The sequence below is a fragment of the Sturnus vulgaris genome, chromosome 1 (genome assembly GCF_052056855.1).
Source record: "Sturnus vulgaris isolate bStuVul1 chromosome 1, bStuVul1.hap1, whole genome shotgun sequence".
NCBI lineage: Eukaryota > Metazoa > Chordata > Aves > Passeriformes > Sturnidae > Sturnus > Sturnus vulgaris.
Window position 1 is genome coordinate 16,628,172 of NC_142243.1, and position 16,227 is coordinate 16,644,398.

The 16,227-nt window shown below is 38.5% G+C and overlaps 1 protein-coding gene across 5 annotated transcripts in view; it reads right to left on the reverse strand.

Moving 5' to 3' along the window:
* The window catches only part of MYO3A (myosin IIIA), a 154,143-nt gene that overhangs the window by 7,401 nt on the left and 130,515 nt on the right, over positions 1 to 16,227 (reverse strand). For all 5 annotated transcript variants that reach the window (XM_088160348.1, XM_088160359.1, XM_088160342.1 and 2 more), the window contains 7 exons: positions 15,242 to 15,353; positions 14,450 to 14,612; positions 13,720 to 13,806; positions 10,469 to 10,592; positions 8,748 to 9,648; positions 7,946 to 8,084; positions 351 to 460 (listed from right to left, as the gene is read on the reverse strand). In XM_088160348.1, coding sequence (XP_088016474.1) covers positions 351 to 460; positions 7,946 to 8,084; positions 8,748 to 9,648; positions 10,469 to 10,592; positions 13,720 to 13,806; positions 14,450 to 14,612; positions 15,242 to 15,353 — 1,636 coding nt within the window. The remainder of the gene's footprint in view (positions 1 to 350; positions 461 to 7,945; positions 8,085 to 8,747; positions 9,649 to 10,468; positions 10,593 to 13,719; positions 13,807 to 14,449; positions 14,613 to 15,241; positions 15,354 to 16,227) is intronic.

Sequence of the window (16,227 nt, forward strand, 5' to 3'; positions counted from 1 at the left end):
CAAACCTGTGCCTCCCCTGGTTCTCTCCTGTGACTTACAAAGAAACTATGGAGAGAGGGCACTTGATTTGGGTATTGAAAATAAAAATGTACTTATCCTTATGTACTTAATGAAAATATGTATGCTTAGGTACAGAAGTAAACATGGTCTGACATAACTCCCCAGTCTGGGTAATGCTGTATTTCTATTTCAAGTCTTGTTTGAAATGTGGAGTTTGTGGCCTGCCTCCTTTCAGCAGGACACAGGATTTATGCTGCATTAGAAAAGAATAATGGGAATTGGGCAATTAGAAAGATAGTTTAGGTGAGCATTATCTGACAGTTTTAGCCCAGAAAACTTCTTAAACTCACATGTATTAGAGTGTAGTAGGTGGAGTCTTCTGGATTATTTAATGTCTTGGGCTTCCGTGGCCTTCTGGGGGGTCTCTGCATTGGGCGAGAGTCTTCTACTTTGGCCACAGCTGTAAAAAAGCAGAGGACAGCACTGCTTAATTCTTCACAGAACTGGAGGCCTTTGGAAAAAAACAGGGGAGAATTTTGCTAAAGAGAGAAAAAAATCCACATAGCCACTTTTACTGCTTGCAGTAATTCAAGTAAGCAACTGGTTTGGACATTTTCATCAGCAGAGAATGGGGTTATCCACTTGAGTCCTGACTGCCCATAGGGACAAATGTCACATAATGAATGCCAGGCTGGAACAGCCTGGAGGTCTGCCTGGCACAGGCCTCTCCTTCTAAAGGGGCTGATGTTCCACATTCAGAAAAGGGCTCTGAAGGGTAATGGCTACTGGGAGGCCATTGCCTCATAACAGGGACCTGTGTGACGGGTGATTTTTTTTTCAGACTCAAGTCAATCTTTAAGCTGCTGAATGAGGAAACTAGCATTAGACCTCTGTTTCAGAGGTTGCCCTCTACCTTATCACAGTGAAGATTTTCCTCCAGGTGTCCTGCTGAGGCTTTTCATTTCAAGCCAAATCATGTGCCACTGGGAACACAGCATGACCATGCCCATCACATCCAATGTAGTCTATATTAGAGTACTCAAATTCTGGTCTTTATTTCTACAAAACCTTTCTGCACATGTGTGAAAAATGTCTTCACTCCAATAGAAATGAAGTAAAGATTTTAACACAAAATGGAACTACTGTCCCCTGGCAGTCTCCCAATTCAGAATTAGATTCTGACTTTCAGATTACCTTGGCTGGCACATAGAGAACTAGAAAAATATCTTGGTTATTTGCTTGTTGAAAATCTGTATGCAATTCTGATAGTGCTAAGATACAGGGCTGCTTGGGTTCATAGGTCGTTTGTCACAGAGACAACACTGAGTGTAGGGTTCCTAATGCCTAGGAAGACCACAGAACTGGCCCTGGAGAGACAAGAAATCACAAATGTACAGCCTGGTGAGCCTGGTCTCCTTCCCTTCAGCTATAGGAAAAGTTAACAGTGACAGCAATTCCTTGATGATGAAGGAGAAGGGGGTTGCACAGCAGCAGAGCACCAATGGCAGAGATGGGTTATAGAGACACATACAAGGTGGTGAATGAAGCCACAGCACAGTGATCCGAGTGTCTAAGGTACCTTGCATTATCCAGTGAGGTTTGATCTTGCCCTTGTCTCATCACAGATATACTAAGGACAGTCCATGAGAAAAAAACCAAACATCTCCTTATTCATAAATGAATACACTGTGAGGTTGGAATGGGGATCTAGATCTCAGTGAATTACTAAAGTTTGTTTTGCTGATATAATCCACTTCCACGTGAAGTGACTAACACCATTTTGTTCCCCTATGACCATCAGAAAGCCTTTTAAGTGATAAAAATAAAAACTCTCCTATGTACAGCAGAAATCTTTTTAATTAAGCAGGTAGCACAATAATTTAAAATGAAAAACAATCAGTAATACATCAGTGTTGACTCCTGCAAAATTAGCTGTTTAAGTTTTTTGTTATGTGTGATAAATAAAGGCTTGTAAAGGTCATGGGTATACAGAGGAGGCAGAATGAATAATGTTAATTTAAATTGTATTTGGATAATGATTACATTTACTGTTTTAGTTTCTTATCTGAAATGTAGACTGCTTCTTCTGTAATGAATGAACAAGAATCTTTTTAACATTTTGTACCTAAGAGAACAATGTTTTTTTTCTAAACCAGGTTACAGATAATTCGTGTTAAACAATGAATTTAAGATGCAATAAATTCATTTCAGTAACCTGTATTAAATATAAGTGAGATTCATAGACTTCAGTAGGTACAGCAGGCTTGACTAGGCTCTTAATGTGGACTGTTGCTACCTTGCTGCATTTCAAATGGACCACCTGGAGTTATCTGACTTTCCATTTGTTTGAGAGAAGAGGCATATCTTCCCTATTTTATTTTTAAACACAACAGGAGTCCGAAGTGGAAACACTACCTTAAAATTCAGTACTGTTGAATAGAAATACCTTAAGCCCTGTCTGTAGAACATTCAAAAATTTTGTCAGCATGAAAATCTGAAAAAATAAATGAAGCCAATTTGGCTTCCCCAATTTGGGGGTTCTAGAAAAATTCCAATGAAAAGGCTTTCTTTATGCCTGAAGATTTTTTTACTGTCCCCTAGGAATTCATCACTGTGTATGCTGTTACATTATTTAATTCATCAATGTCAAACAGAAAAAGCATTATTGTATTCTAGATTACAATTATTCCAAATGAAATTACTTGTATACTTCTTGTGTGTGTGCTCTGCAAAGAAGACTGCTTTACACATTCAAGAAATACCATTTTGACAATGATAAAGGTTTCAGTAAAAACAAAATGCGTTCCATCTCAGCTCTTGTGTTGTACACCTGTGTAAACTATGCCAAAGAATTCAGGGGAAAGAAATACCATGTTGGGGCAGGCAGCCTTCTAAGCTTGGACCTCCATAATTCCTTTTTAAAACCGAATATACGGCTGCAAATGCACTTCTGAGTTTTGCCTCCAAATTACACAGTAAGGTATGTGTATCCTGAACACCACCAAAAACTACAGGAACTGAGGAGAGCTGCAATGTGCTTGAAACGTCGAAGGGTGAGCAAGAAATGTTTGAATAAAGATGAGTCAGTATCAACAGCCCTTTAGGTTGAACTGTCTGTACGTTCTGACATACAATGATAAGCTTGGGAGACAGCAATCTCAAGGAATCAACATCCATGGAGGTTAATGTAAATTAACAGATTTTATACTGAACACTGGAGAAATAGTGTGGTTACAGCTGTGATAAATATCTAAGGGACCAAAGGTCTCTATTAAGCCACCTGGAGAAACAGACAAAGCCATTTTCGGGTCTTTTAAGTGAAATATTACATGCTTGATTTAGAGCTGTTCCACATCTTATGGAGACAGAAGTAGAAAGCCAGGCTCAGAATTATGCAGGAAGGAAAACAAGAGGAAAAGCAGTAATTGTATAGGTTTTGTAGAGGGAGTTGAAAGTCAGTAAAAATGGAAATACAGCAACTGGAATTCCAGGACTTGATAATGAGGAGCTAACAGGTATTACTGCTTACAACATTTATGTGCATACCTTTTTACTGTTCTAACTGTACACAGCATGAGGATGTAACTCAAGTTTGGAATTTGCACTGAGAAAAGTACAGCTCTTCAACATCCTGGTCAATAACTTTTAGGTATTTCTAATTCATGTGATGTTTAACACAGCCAGATTTGGAAATTATGGCTGATGGCTGCAAATTCTTAGCAATTTGGAAAAAAACAGAGAGATTACTCTGGCACAGATCCAGAAGTAGAAACTTCAAGAGACCAAGAACTTTCAGATTGTGTACAGTAGAGGCTGACAGTGTTTGATCTCTCACACCTAAGTCTCACAGCCCCAATGAGGGAAGCAGTTTCAATCTCTGGCTGACACTAATACAGAATCACAGATTAATAAACATTGGAAAAGACCATCAGGTCCAGACTTGACCACCTTGCCAGGTAGGCCATGGCATGAAGTGCCATGTCCAGCTGTTTCTTAAACACCTCCAAGGATAGTGACTCCACCACGTGCCTGGGAAATCCATCCCAATGTGTAACTACCCTTTAGGTGAAGAAATTCCCATTGATGTCCAGCCTGAACCTCCCCTGGTGCAGCCTGAGGCCATATCCTCTTGTTCTGTCACTGACTGCCTGGGAGAAGAGGCCAACTCCCACCTGGCTGCACCTCCTGTCAGGCAGTTGTAGAGTGGTAAGGTCTCTCCTGAGCCTTCTTTTCTTCAGACTAAACTCCCCCAGCTCCCTCAGCTGCTCCTCATTGGACTTGTGCTCCAGACCCTTCAGCAGTTTTGTTGCCCTTCCCTGGACTCTGGTGCCCAGCATCTCTCATTTCTGGTGACCTGGGATTACTGCTTTTAAGGAAAATGGCTGTATTCCACTTCCACAACCTCCCAGATCTTATGCTCTGCCACGGATCTGAGCAATTCCCAACATAGATCTACATCCTGGCTGTGGGGTGCCCAAAGGACCGCTCCTGTAGCCAAAAACCACCAGCCAGTAGCACTTGCCTACCTTTTTTTTCTCCAGTCCCACGCTTCAGTGCTCCCTGGCTGACTATTCACTTGCAAAGCAGAAAGTCTGCCTGGTGAATCCTGCTCTGCTCACCCAGTGCTACACAGGCTCCCTTTTCCTTCCAAAGCCTGCCCATTAAATTCCCGTAAACAGTGCTTTGACAGGCTACAGCAGGAGGAATCCTGGATGAAAACCCTGCTTGTCTCATTGCCTCATTTAGTTGAAAATGTCCTCAGCTGCATCGGGGTTCCTTATACTACATAAATTTCATTCTAAATATAGAAAATTGTCTTCCTGGGATTTTGTACTTGAACTGTCATTTAACGAGTAGAGGGATAAGCACTATGAATCATCTAGTAAAAAAATTTTTTAAAAATCCTCCCATAATGATCAAATTCCCCTCACTTCAGGCTTTGATCTCCAAAAACTTGACAGCAGCCATTTGTGCATCTGGTCTCATGCACAGCATCCCAAGGCTCACTAGCAGTCCAAGGGTGCAGTTCTGGGGTGCAGACATTACATTTGGTTGAAAGCATGTAAGAAGCAAATATAACCTACTTAGAGATTCTAGCCACAGGGAACTTTGTTTATTCCAGGAACCTTGTGCAGCTTGCTTTATGCATTTTATAAATATGAAGAAACTCATTTAGGAACAACTTAACCTTGTGGATTTAAGATTAAATTAACCTTTTACTCAAATGTTCTTTGAACTGCAAGCTTTGCATTTTTATTAAAAACAAACAAACAAGAAAAACATTTCAAATATCTGAACATTTGTCACAGTATGCCATCAGCTGTCCCTCAGTTCCTCCCCTTCTGTGGGTAGCAAATGTAATAAAATATTTTATCAGAGGAAGTAGTACATTGTATGATTGAACAATGGCCACCTACCCACAGACAAAAGCAGCCAAACTCTCCTATGTAGCTATAAAACAAAATTCATGTGCTATAGCTGTAAAACAACATATAAAACTAGTGAAGCTGATGAAAAAGTGTAAATAAATGTAAATGACCAATGTAATTACAAATAGGTAAATACCACATGATTTAAAGAATACCTAAAGCTCAACAGTCCCTGCCTTCATAAGAGTAGGATAAGAAAAGCAGCCATAGAGGGAAAGCTGCAGTAAAAGCACTATCCTTCTGTAAATGAGCGTGCATAAATCCTACTATAACACATAATGTAGGCAGGTAGATGGGAAAGTTCCTCCCTGTCAATAAGGCAGTGGATCACCTCATCTACCTGCTTCACTTTAGCATGACCATCTGCAGGACCTTATCTCAAATCTTTGGGGGTTTTGTAGACATTTTACTATATTGTATAGAGGAAGAAAATACAGTATCTAGAATGTTGGTAACTCCTGTGTTTTAGACAGTAGAACTTAAATGAACTGAACACAGGCATATTGTTACTTAAATATTCTCTGCATCTAGTTAGATCATGTTTGCTATAATAAACATCTGCTTAAGCCAATGCAGCTTTGTGATAAAGCCAGTTTCCAAAAAGGCAAACTGTTGAATTACTGCAGTGTATTGTCTTCGCTATTTTGTGCATTGGTCATAGCTGGAAAAGAAACAGTTTTCCTGTCATGTGAATTACGTCCAAATGTAGAAAAAGAAAGTTCACATTCCACACCAAGAAAGGTTTTTCAGTGGACAGGTTAGCACACTTTACCACTGGAAAACTTCTGCACTGTGACACTGCAGGAGTGCAACATTTTCAGAGATAAAGGGAAGTGGCTGACTGGTCACCCCTTTAGGCAGGGTTGGATGCACAGCCGACAAACTCTGGCAAGCTTTTGTCTGCTGTAAAGCTACTTAATAGCAGTGTGAAGGGTAGACTTCACTGCATTTTGCACATGGCAGGAACACACTGGTACATTTTCACCTGGTTCACTCGTGCAAGTGATGAGATCTTTAACTGATAAAATGGGGACTTGTATATTCCCTTTTGCTCTTTCTACCTCTTTTCTCTAACTTCTGTTGGAAAACCAAGAGGTATTTTCCAAAATATAAATTTTTAATTTTTCACGTTTATCTCATAAAAAAATCTGCAGTATTTAGTAGAGAACACAATTTGTGATTTGAACTCAATTTCTCAATTTGACAATCAAAAACCTTGCTCTGTCTTTAATGAAAGGTCATAGCACTTAGTTTCCCATTTCCCATTTCTTTTCTCTTGCAGACTTTGGTTTTGGAAACAGGCTGAACTACATAGATTACCTACCAGCATCCAGTTTACACTTAGAAGTGTAAACACCAAATCCTTGTTTTAGCAGCTTGCCCATTTGAGAGGACTCCAAAGCAGGATTGAAGTACTTTTAAGATCTTTTCAATGTAGTCATGGGAACAGAAAGAAGTTCCATCACACATGACAACTGAATCCACAATGTTATAATGAAAATAGCACAACTAGCTCTGGGCAGTGAGAGACAGTCCTAGATCTTATCCCAGCTCTTCCCCAGAGGCAGTGCAATGAGCTCACACAAGCCCTGCCACATAAATGGAGACACAGCCAGTTATCTGCCACATCTGCCCTCATCTTCCTCCACATCTGCAGCCCAGGACATGAGCTGAGAAAGCTCCCTGTTACCTCTATTCAACCAGAAGATGTCTGAGCAGCTCAATCAGTTCTTTGGGATCTTTTTGGTGGAGCACAGGTCTTAATGATCTGCAGGCTCAGAATCCCATGTCCTCTTTATTGTCCCAGTACTCTTCCCCCCTGCCACCCAAGCTGCTCCAAGCATGTTTGCATTTTGGGAAACTTCACTGCCTATGTTAAATGGAATATAAATAACTCCAGAGTGCATTTCTAGAGATCACACCCTCTTAAGTACATGAATTAAATGGATGCTGAATATCAATAAGACTTTACATGCAATTTTAAGGACATACCTACCAATATGAGTAGGAGTTACAAGTTTTGAATCATTTCAGTTGCATCAGTGGATAGCTAAAAATTTACTTAGAATATATGTCATAAACTTTAGTAAATTGTTTGACGTATTACTTTAAAAAGTTTTGTTTTAAAAGCATAGTCCCTTATTGTACCAATAACACACACAGTTGAGTGACACCCGAGTTAACAAAAGCCAATATAGAATTTTTACCAAATAAAAGTATTCCTAAAGATTGTGTGTCTAGGTCTCACAAAGATTCATTCAGCAATCCTAAGCAGCACTGAAACAAAATACCAAGAAAAATGGTAAATACATAAATCCCAATCATGTTTGGGTGTTTCTTTGGAAACTGTGTTCCAGACATGTACTGATATGGAGCTCAGTACAAAAATATACAGGCAGAGTAACATGAGCAGCTGGAATTAGCTCATCTACTCATTCTCTGACATGACCAGGAGTAGTTTCTTGTCGGTCCTGTTTAAAAATGAAAAATCTGACAACAGTAAAGTTAAACATTACCTGACTGGCAAACATGAGAAGAAAGCCGGCCATTAGCTTGCTTATCTTTGGACATCATCACGGGTCTCAGCTGATGGGACAATATCATTTCATTCAGTTTTTGCTGCAATGCTAAGTAATCTTCAGATAATTTTGATATCTGAAAAACATATTTTTACATTATTATAGAAATAAGTATATACGTTCCAAGGTAATCAAAGGTAAAATAGTGGACTAGAGAATTAATTTAAAAGGTATTGCTTCAGTGATTGCAGTGCACACACCTACCACATTTACCTCCCCATGTCTTGAAAAAAATGAAGATGGGAGAAAAAAAGACACACAGGAAACTCAACACTGCAGTCCAGTCCTACAGCTACTTCTTATTGGTTCACACACATGGGCAGATGGAGCCTTGCTGATGCAAGATTGCTTCTACAGCTGTAGGCATACTTCCCTGCACATGTGCAAGTCTCTGATACTGGCACAGCAACTTTAGTTTCATCTACAGTTCACAAGTGTAATGAATTAGGGGCCTTGATGGGTAAACAAACATTTGAAAGGCAAAGCTTCTGCATTTAACTTAAATCAGATTAACATTATTTTTGCCATTACTCTTTGACTTTTCCTCCTTCCTGAAAAGCCTATTTTCTCTTGCAAATCAAAATACTCATTTTTATAGAACATACATTACAAAATCTTTGTCTTAGAGACAAAGTTAGTTAGCAAAACCCTGGTGCCATAGAAGTCAATAAAATAACTTGGCCATTCTGTCACTGCTCAGGATATTATGCTCCACATACATTTCTGACAAGCTTCTTACCTGTCGTGAAAAGGCTGCCAAATCACAAGCCTCTTTCTCTGAGTCTCCCTTCAGTGTCTTAGAGTCTTCAGCCTCTGTACTGGTGCTTTCCCTACCTTTTGTTGTTTGGGGATTGTTATTTTGAACACGTATTGCTTCTTTTGGCTCCTTTATTGTTTTCTCTTGACTTTTGCACGGTAGTTTCCCTTCTTTTCTGAGTTGTCCCCTCCTTCTGTAACCCCGGTAATTGCTCTGAATTACCACTGCTGCCTTCTCTTTGTCTTCTGAACCTTGTTTTTCTGCCTCAGCTTGCTTCCATGAGCCTCTTCTTATTGACTCTTTTCTTGTGATTCCTTTACTTCCTGTAGGCATCACTGCTTCACGGTTTAAGTGGTTTCTTTCCACATCCCTGTCATTTCTGTGCTGGACCACAGGAGATTCTTGATTTTGCCAGTCTACACTGCCTGTGTCTTGATTATCTTGCTCTTGCTGGGGTCTAGGTTCAGCTGAGGTTCTGACAGAAGATTTGCTGGGTAACTCTTCCAAAGAGTCCTGTTCTTCACCTTCACTAACCTCTTCTACTGCCAGGTTCTGTTTCATAGATGCTGCCTCTCCTTCAGCAGATGTTTGCTGTCGCTTCTCGACATTCCCCATGTCTCTGTACCCAGAGCTGTCTGTGACAGCATCAGCATCATCTTGAGTCTCCTCGCTTGCCACTTCTTCCAGTATATCATTTTGAGCTGGCTGCAGTTGTGCTTCAAGGAATTCCACAGCAGATAATTCCTCCTCTGCTATGGCAGCTGCTGCTTCTTCTTCTGTTCTAGGGAGGGCACTCTCCTCTTCAGGATCTTGAAGTTCTTCATCATTTTCCTTCTTGCTAATGGTCACAGCATTTTCAGTTTCTTGCTTCCTAAGTGATTCCCTGAATGGAACAGAGTTTTGGACAAAAATTACAGCTGAAGGAGATAAAGAATAGAGACAACTTTCCAACTACCTTTGGTGGTCTTTGTGTACTAACTAGCAATTTGATATATTGCAACATGGGAAAGATTTAGTGCATATAGCTGGAATTAAAGATAGCAATTTATGTTGTTGTTGTTATTATTATTATTATTGTTATTATTATTATTATCTCTTAAAGTGAAAAGAGATTATATTATTATCATCAACATAATCATCTCTTAAGTTCAAAGGGACAACCCTGTTAAATTTCACAGAAAACTTCCAGGAAGACAATCTAGGTTGTGTGAGAGCTGATAAAACAGTAAGGAATTAATTTAAATGTTAACAAAAAACATAAGGCATAAACCTTTTAGCGTCTCAAGAATATATAAATACATACAATCCTAAAAGTATTCTGTGTTTCCTCTGTCATCACCTTTGCTTATCTCGAACAGTGACTTACAATGAGAACAGTTCCTTGCAGATATCTATCTCACTTTTATCTGAACATTTTTTATTATGAGCTAATTCCCATTATTATGAGCTATATTCATCTATAGATTACATTAACATTACAGGTAGGTACAGTATTGTTGACCTTTCTCCTAAATATGCTTTTATTCCTTGGGCTTGAAAAGATGAGAAAATTGGCTACTGCCATTAAAAACCTTCACATTACTTCTGCATACATATCTAGAATAATCCTAATTTGCTTCCCTCTTATCTTATAATGTTGTTATTCAGTATTGTAATTACTGGAAAGGGACACATTTGAGTGACATAAGAGAAAGTAACACTACCTCTTGCTTTTGAAGACCTTCCTCTCCTTATATCCCCTGTAGTGAGACTGGATTGTTATTGCTGCTTTGTTTCTTGTTTCAGTTAGTTCTTTTCTCTTCTTCCTGAGTAAGTATCCTCTGGCAACTGATACAAATTATAATGCAAAACAACCTTAGGCAAGAAGCAATGGGTGTCACACACATTTCAGACAGTCAAATTCTAACAGCATTAAACAAAAGCTAATAAGGAAATACAGACCAGGGTGCCTATTAGGATTATGTTTCATCTGAAATGATTCCCATAAAACCTTTTTGAGATTTCACAAAGCTGTATCCATTCTACATGAGGATACAAACAGCTCTTTCTTCATATTTTGTTGGACTAGAGAAAATACAGGAGGAAGCAGAATAAAACAGAAGCACAGAGCTATAGAAGTGCCTCCTGAACACAGTACTCTGAGCTTAATGTACCTGCTTTGTCTGATTCAGGCAACTGATTTGACTCTGTCTTTCATTTCCATAGGAAATGATTATCAGCCTTTAGAGATTACCAGGCTGTCAACTGGCACAGGCTTGGAATTAGCTGAACATTCAATAGATCAGAGAGAAACTGAGAATTTTATAGCTCAGCAGTTACAGAAGACTTAGCTCACGCTCCTTCTGCAAAGACTGATTATTCAAAATTAAAAGGCTCAGCATGAAAGATGTGCTAAGCTCCACAGTAACCAGGTGCACTGTGGCAGAGAAACTCCCCACTTGTAATTTGTGGGAGGAACAAGGTTAATTCTCTGGTCTGAATTAGAAATAAGGACTCAAACATGGGCCTTCCCTGAGCCATGTAGGTGCTGATAGGCCTTGATGCAGTTGCCAGCATGTTGGTATCTGGTGCCATCTGAAGTGCTCCAGGATAGCACGGCATCCACATGGAGCTGGCGGAAAGAGCAGGACAGATGGGACTTTCTGGACAGGAAAAGTTGAGTATACCAGGTGAAAGAAAGCTGGAGGCCAGACAAGATAACCAGGGCACCTCGAATGACACTAGATACCAAGTATGAGGGCAAATGAGCTGAACATTTGCTGATTTTGAATAAAATCATTCAAACCCTAGGCTCTACTGACTATAACAGCAGTTTAGACACCTAGATCACTGTAGATTTAGACATCTACACTGAAGTGTCCTAATCAGAAACTGAATTGCATTCAGAATATTGCTTCAAAATGTTTCGAACTTGCAAATTATTTCCTAATGGGAACTGGCACAGTCTCCACAGTGCTGTGATTGGGACAAATCTGCAGTTCCAGGGATTTAGCACAAATCTGCTAATCCCTGGCAAAATAAAAAGAACACAGTGTTTTGTCAAAATATTTCTGTTGAAATCTAATTCCAAATGCAGAACCAAGAGTATGGGGATAGTAGATTCAGGTGATTTAAATACCCTGTCGACATGGTATATATGGGAATCTTTCTTCAACTTTGCTGAGAGCGTTTTGCATCACAGTGAAAAGGTCAAGCTCACTTGAAAGTAAGAAGGGAGCACTAGCAGGGTGTTCCAACACTTTCATATAACTTAGTGCTAAGTTTTATGTGCTTTAGCATTTCTCACTCATAACTTAGACCAGCTTGGGCTCCACTAGGTGCAGTCAATCAACCTAAGAAGCACCATATAAAATGGGCATAAGTTACACCTGGATAATCATATATAGGATATAGGATAAAGAAACACAAACACGTATTGAAAGTAGCACAATTGGATTTTATATTTCAGTCTGACAGGGTCTTAAAAAATGGAAATTGAAAAGCACTTGGAATACTTCTTGAGCTTCTTGGACTTCTGAGACAATTATCTTTCCATTTTTATATAAAAGCAACTCATCAAGAGTAGTATTGAAACAAATCAAGTTATCAATGGACATGCCAATATGAGCTGCATCTGGTCTTTTTTGACTATTCTGGTTCATGTTTGAGTTTTCTGAGAAGTTTGGTATGAGATAGTTACAGTCTAAGCTTTGTTTTCAAACTGGAAGAGGAGTTTTATATTGCTTTAGAAATTAATGGGGGGAAAAATGGAGAGAGCTAAGTAAAAATGGACTTCATTTTAGTTTTGGCTTCTTGTGCACTGAAAAAGCTGAAATGAAACTGCAGACATGACGGAGAAGGTGGACATAAAGAAACATTCAGGACAACAGAGTTAAGTAAGTTTATACTTTTGCATTTGCTAAATATCCTAATATAATTGACAGTGTTCAGATGTGAAATAATTTTTGGCACATTACTGGATTTTATGCTGGTTTTAGATTGTTTTCTACACTGATGAAGCTATCAACTGCAGTGAAGTGATCTTCAGTACACACTGGCACAGTGCAATTAACAGACATCTGACAATGATTAAAACCAACAATGGTGGTGGTATATACTCATGAAGGCATATCCGAGGTTGTTTAAACCTAGATAGCCTGGGTACTGGCAACACTAGCTTATATTTGGGTTGCCACCTTTGAAATTACTCAAAATGCTGTGCATATTTGTGCCAGCTGTTTTTATAGAATCATAAAATCATAGAATAGTTTGGGTTGGAAGGGATCCTAAAGATCATCTAGTTCCAACCCCACTTCCATGGGCAGGGCCAGCTTCCACTAGACCAGGTTGCTCAGAGCCACATCCAACCTGGCCTTCAGTCCCGTGTCTCTCCAGCTCTGCTGCTCCTGATTTCAGAGCTGCCTAGACTGTGTCTAGCTTGGGGATGTCTCTGCAGGGACAGGGGTGCAGAGAGGAAAAGGGGATGTCCCATAGCAACACCTGGGCCCAGGGTCATTATGGCTGCAAATGAAAAACAAAGCGATGGTGAAAAAGAGACATGAGTGAATTTACAGCCTGAAGTCTTCCCATATGTAACCACTACTGACACATAACAAACCCCACTCCAAACTGAGAAGCACCCACACACTCACACGTGCAGACAGTGTCATGTGGGTTTCAACAACACCCATACCTGGGCAGCAGTAGCACTTCAGTATCTCAGACAAGGTGACAAGGTTTGCTATGGCATTTGAGCATCTCACTTCAAAGCAGTCAAAAATGCCTGAACCACTCTGAGGTACAGGCAACAGAATACACTGACCCATTTCAGCCACTGTATATGGATGTATTAAAGATAAGTCATACCTCAGAACATACAAATGAGCACAGTTAATCAGTGTAATGACAATCTCGGTCAACATATTGTGTGTGTATGAATAGCACATTAAAAGCCAAGAAAGCAAACAATTCTTACTTGCTTGAAATTTGGTAATATATTCTTCCACTTTTTTATTATGTTTTGCATTTTTGTATTCTTTGCGAGCAACAAACCCCCTGTAAGCTGAAAAGAGATGTTAAAAAACAGGTAATCTACTAGGTAAAAGAATAAAAACATTCTGAAATTACAGACCACTATTAAAATATTCATAAATATTTTGTAGGCTTTATCTTTCAAAAAACATGGCAATCAAGCACGAATAGTAAATCTAAATAAAAATACATTTTCTGGTGAATAAAGTTATTATGAAATTAATGAATATAAAACACAAGATAATCAGAATGTAAAATAAGATCATGTTTGAAAGTATTAAGGAAATCAGTTGATGCCTCCATCAACAGGGTAATTGGCCTTATTATCTACGACAGCTAATATATTTTATTTTCATTATTACATTATACGACCTTGTCAGTGCATGCCGGAATATTATTAATAAGAGTATTATCTGTGCAATCACACCCTTTCATTCTTAAAATTGCCTTTTAAATGTAATGTACACTGATAAATGTAATTTCAGTAAAGAGATTGTCATAACTTCGTTAAAAGAAATTTTTCTTCATAAGAACAGATATGACCAAGTATAAGATATTTTATCAAATGTAACAACAGGAAAAGAGCAAAATCCACATCCAGTACACACATTCATCTGTCAACTGTATACATGCACTAGCTTTAAGCAAAATGTTAAATGTTTTAAAACTATTACCTGACTGTATTTTAATAGCACTTTGTTCCCTTTGTTCCTTTATCTTTTTGTATCTCCTCGAACCCAGCCACCCTCTGACATAAGCTTGAATCAAAATAATCATGTCAACTGTCTCCTTCCGCATTAAATTGAGCTGCTCCACATGATAGTATTTGAGGAATACCTTAAAAAGAGAAACAAACAAAAGTTTTAGTTATCTTCCCAGCCCTTTATTCACTCAATCTGTTTAACATCAACAAGAGTTTCAAGCTGGTTTCAAATGATGAACAGACCCTTCAGCTGTAGTACCTAAAGGATCATTTTTAGATGTAGCATTTTCATTGCTTGGGATATTAGTTTACCTTACTCTTCTCTTCAGCATCTTTAGTCAGTTCCTGCGTATTATTTTTTTTTATGGCAAGATTTTTTAAAGTTCCAGTGCAAACCTTCAGTCTGTAACTGTAAATCTGTTTTCAAAACTACAGGACTGACAGTTTTGTTTAGCTCACAAATCTAAAGTACGTTACATAAATGTGATCCAAATCTGGAACCTTCAATTTCTCTGTTTCCTAATTTTAATCCTAAAACACTGTTTATTTACTAAATTGATTTTATCAAGCATGGAACTCACATAGGTCCTGAAAAATGAGTCCAGCACAAGGATTGCCAACACATTCCTGGTGTATAGTAAGACTTTGCTTTTTAAAAAGAGTACAGACCAAGAGCTACTCCAAATGGGTGAGAAAACAAATTGTTTAATGTGTTAACAGTGGCATACTAGAATGATGAAGATATAGTATATTAGAAAATTACTTTAGTTTTTCCAAGAACCCAGTTGTCAAGGTGGGCTTTTTCCAAGATGGCAGCACAGGTCTCCGGGCTGACTGGAGGATCATCATTTGTTTTGTAACAGATGAGGTAATACCTAAAGACAAATGAATGATTCTTTATTTGATTAATGGAGGGTAATACATGCAAATACATTTGAACCATTCTTTTAAGTAATAAAAACAATTGCATGAAAGAAAACGCAGCACTGAAAAAACCAAAACAGCATATGAAAGAAAGTGCAGTTATTTATACACAGTACTAAGAAACTCAATCAAAAGTGGATGAGTGACATATTGCACACTCTGGAGGGTTTTTAAATTCTATACCAGAAGGTTTTTAAAAAGAATTCAACTCAAATAGTGCACCATTTCTTTCCTGCTCACTACATCCTGTGAAAGTGGTTTCAGTGGCAATATAAAAATAAAAATATTTTAAAAGCTTTTCTGCCTAAATTAAATTATTTCATATTTAGAAATGCCACAAAAATTTCCTATCTTAGCTCATGGTGCTAGACCATCTACCTTTGAGATACTTAATATGATCTGAGATGCATCCCAGCCCTTGCTAGCTCCTTGGAATCAGTTTTGCAGATCCTTTAGGAACATGTAAGTGCCATTGTGATACATCATCTGTAAGCATTTAATCTGGCAAACTCATTACTCAGAATTAATTCTGACTAGGAAAAGAGGCCATGATGATCACTTATAAAAATTACCTGTGATACACCAGCTCAGCTGTTGGGTAGAAAATACTGGTTTGTTCCAGGACTTTCCAAAATGCTCTATAACAAAATGAACCATATCTGTCTTGGGTCTTTTGAATTTAAGAAAATTACATGAATTATGTGTGTTTCCTGACAGTACATTCTGCTTTCTTTCTTTCTTGCTATTCAGCCTTTAAAGACAAAGCCTGGGTTTGCCAGCTTTAAATAATGGTAACAGTTTGCTCATGGAATAATAAAAAAAGAG